The 3,215-nt window shown below is 52.3% G+C and overlaps 1 protein-coding gene across 1 annotated transcript; it reads right to left on the bottom strand.

The window, feature by feature from the left end:
- Positions 1 to 229: 229 nt before the first annotated feature.
- Positions 230 to 1,628, bottom strand: Trex2 (three prime repair exonuclease 2). Its single transcript, XM_021154106.2, has 2 exons — positions 1,600 to 1,628; positions 230 to 985 (listed from the first exon to the last, which is right to left on the bottom strand). Exon 2 carries the CDS (start codon positions 949 to 951, stop codon positions 241 to 243), a length of 711 nt encoding a protein of 236 aa, XP_021009765.1. The 5' UTR covers positions 952 to 985; positions 1,600 to 1,628; the 3' UTR covers positions 230 to 240.
- Between the last annotated feature and the right edge of the window lie 1,587 nt (positions 1,629 to 3,215).

The following is a 3,215-nucleotide window of genomic DNA, read 5'->3' as shown; positions in this document are numbered from 1 at the left end:
AAGTCTGGCCAGTAAGTCAGCTGGTAAATAGTTGGTGATATTTATTGAGAAATGGGATGAAAGATGGAAGCCCTGAAAGAGCAACTCACAGGCTGGCCAGAAAGTGCCCAACTGGTAGTGGAGTACAGAGAAGGCTCTAGAATACTATGGCCAGGTAGGTCAGGGCTGAGGAAGGCCACAAAGGTGCTACAGAGAGCAAAGATGTAGCTCAGAGCCTGGGTGAATGGATGGCACTGGCATTCAGGCTTCAAGGCTTGGACCATCAGGTGGTACGTACATGGGCTCAATATGAGCCCAGCTTCGAGCCTGCTCATCTGCCCAGGCGAGCAGCTCAGGAGCACGATGCAGGAAGATCAGAAGCAGGGTGTGCACATCACCTTCTGCTGAATGGGCAGCACTGGGTTCAGCCTGGAAGTAGCGGTGGAAGAGACTGGCCAGGCTGTAGCTTTTGCGGCCTTGAGCCCTGGTGCCATGGCTGTGAGCACGGTCCAGGCCCCGCAATGCAGGCAGTGTGTCCAGGCAGACAGTGTCTTGGGGCAGATGGGCACCCAGACGTTGTAGCTCCGTGCACAGCAGTGGGAAGTCATAATCAAAGCCATTGTGGGCCACAAGGCAGATGGGGCCCTCCTGGCGGCTTAGGAAGCCCTGCAATGTCCTTACCACAGTGTCATTGAAACCAGCCTTCCTGCAGTGCATCAGGCTTTCGCTGCTCAAACCAGTAATCTCACTGGCCTTGGCAGTAAAGGGGCGCTCCGGGCACATACACAGTGTGAGCTTGTCCAGAACACGGGGCAGCACCAAGGAACCAGAATCATCCCGTTCTGGGTTCTCCAGGGAAGAGCGGTGAACAGCAAAAAGGGATATCTCTGCAATCTCGGGATCCATGTTTGGAAGCCCAGTGGCTTCTAGGTCCAGGAATACGAAGGTCTCAGCCCGGGGTGGCTCAGACATGCTGATGTTCTCACAGGAACAATGAGGCCTAAAGCTGCCAGAACAAGTGGCATAAGCCAGAGGGGTAAAGACATGAGAGCAAGGCCCTGCTACCTATAGCCATCTCAGGTCAAAGCTATACTACACAGAACCTCACTTCCTGATGCTCCATCCCATCTCATGAGGCCTTTGGTGCTAGGAGTAGTTTCTGATACATATCTAGAGACACTTTGAAGAGGACTCATGGGGCCAGGATCAAGTAACCAGAATCTTGTTACTGCTGTCCATCCTTCCTCCCCCCTTTCCTGGGTCTCCAACCCAACCTTCGTTCTATCACCTTATCAAACAGGCACAAAAGAAAGTGCTTAGACTTTAACCCAGGGTCCTCTTCCTTTTGCTGCCAGGTCCAGATCTAGCCCATCAAGGAGGGGAACAGATACAGTCCACAATTGGTGCCTTGGCCCAGCCCCTAAGTGGAAATACCTTGGCTGGGAGCCTCAGGCATTATGCCCTGCTTTCTACCTTTGGGTATCAGGCACCAGAGGAATCTGGCATGGGGACCCTGGTCTTCCCAACCTTTTCTCTGCAAAGCAAGTGCTGTCTCAAGCTGGCTTCTACCTGCCTCTAGGCTCGTGGCTTTATCCACCTATCCCCATCACACTGGCTTACCTGGGGCGGGCTTCAGCCGGCTTCCTGGACTGCTGGGCACCTGTCTCTGCACAGGCTGCTCCAGGCAGCCTTTAATCAGAGGACACAGCCCGCCCCCAGCCGCCAGTTGGGCAACCAGGAGACTGGAGGCTGCAGGACCTGTGCAGCCGGCTTGCTTGCCACCCCCTCGTGAGCTTGCAGCCACCAGGACACACGCCCTATGTTTACAGACTGAGAAGTAGGCTCTGACTGCACACAGGCTTCCGGTGAGTGATGAGCACCGTCATCAGCTGAAGGAATGTGTCCTCACAGGCAGGAGGAAGTCAGAGTGTGATGGAAGACTGTGGCTTCTGCTAAACCCTACTGCCAAGTCTCATCAGATCTGGCTTGTGGTTGGCAGACCTGGACAAACCAGGTGTAATGTTTAGCCCTATGCCAGGACATATTACACAGAGACAACAGGTCATCTTCTCCAGGCCCTGGTTTCTTCCATCAGTGGGGACCTGGCTGCCCTTCGTGGGGTTGCCATGACCTCAGGAGTGACAGAAGCACTTACTTGTGCTTTGTTTAGCCTTTGAATGGGAAGACATGCTGAGGACAAGGCCTTGGTCTTGCTTCAGTGATCAGGGAGTGTCCTTGGGAACATCTCCAATATGAACATTGCCTGGCTGCAGATTACCACCCTCAGGCCCCATCTTCCAGCCACAAGTAGGGATGGTGATCTCTGCTCTAGGGGTATGACATCCAAATGTTTGACACTCCTGGGTCTGACACCCAATGTGTTCCAAGCATTTATTTAGTAGACTTGTGGAGAAGGCAGGGAGGAAAGGCAGGCAAAGGGAGGCCATGAAGTAGTGAGGCCTGACCCACACAGCCCTGTGGATATAGCTGATTCAATTCTTTCAATTTCAGAAATAAAAAGAGGTGTCTGGAGACCTCTAGGACTCTAAGACAGTAGGTCTTAACCTTCCCAGTGCTGTAACCCTTTAATACAGTTTTTCATGTATTAACCATAAAATTATTTTTGTTGCTACATTGTAAGTATAATCTTGCTGTTATTAATTGTAATGTAAATATCTGACATGCATGATGTAACTCCCTAAAGGGTAGCGACTGACCCACAGGTTAAGAACCACTGCTCTAAGGTCTTTTCTGTTTCATCTGAGAGACACCAGATGTGACCTGGCTGCCCCTCATGGGGAGACATGAGATGTGAGAGTGACCAGAGGCTAGAAGGTTATCCATGGCCTCTCCTGAAGATCTCATTCCAGAGATCCAACACTGCAGGTCTGGCCTTCTAAGGATCTGGTTGATGCTGTACCTGCCCACTGCAGCCACTCCTGGGCTTTCCATAGAGCAGTTGGATCAGCTGGACAGTAGAAAACAAGGACCTGCTTGCCCATCAACCTTTCCCAACAGTGTCTAAGCAAGAAGGGCCTAGCACCCAGCTGTCCAGAAGTACTCAGGGAGCCCGGAGGAGCTAAGGTGCAGTTACAGGAGCAGGGTGGGGCAGGCGGCCACAGGTGTGATAATGGGTCTCACCAAGTTGTGCCTGTTCTGGTGCTTGAAGGAAGGGAGGTGGCTATGACAAGCATACTAGTCAAAAAGATACTTGGCCACTGTGGGAATCCCAGAGA

Source organism: Mus caroli, unplaced genomic scaffold (assembly GCF_978045245.1).
Source record: "Mus caroli unplaced genomic scaffold, Mus_caroli_1 scaffold_5, whole genome shotgun sequence".
Taxonomy (NCBI): Eukaryota; Metazoa; Chordata; class Mammalia; order Rodentia; family Muridae; genus Mus; species Mus caroli.
Note: the sequence above shows the minus strand (reverse complement) of the source record. Positions and strands in the feature narration are given on the sequence as shown.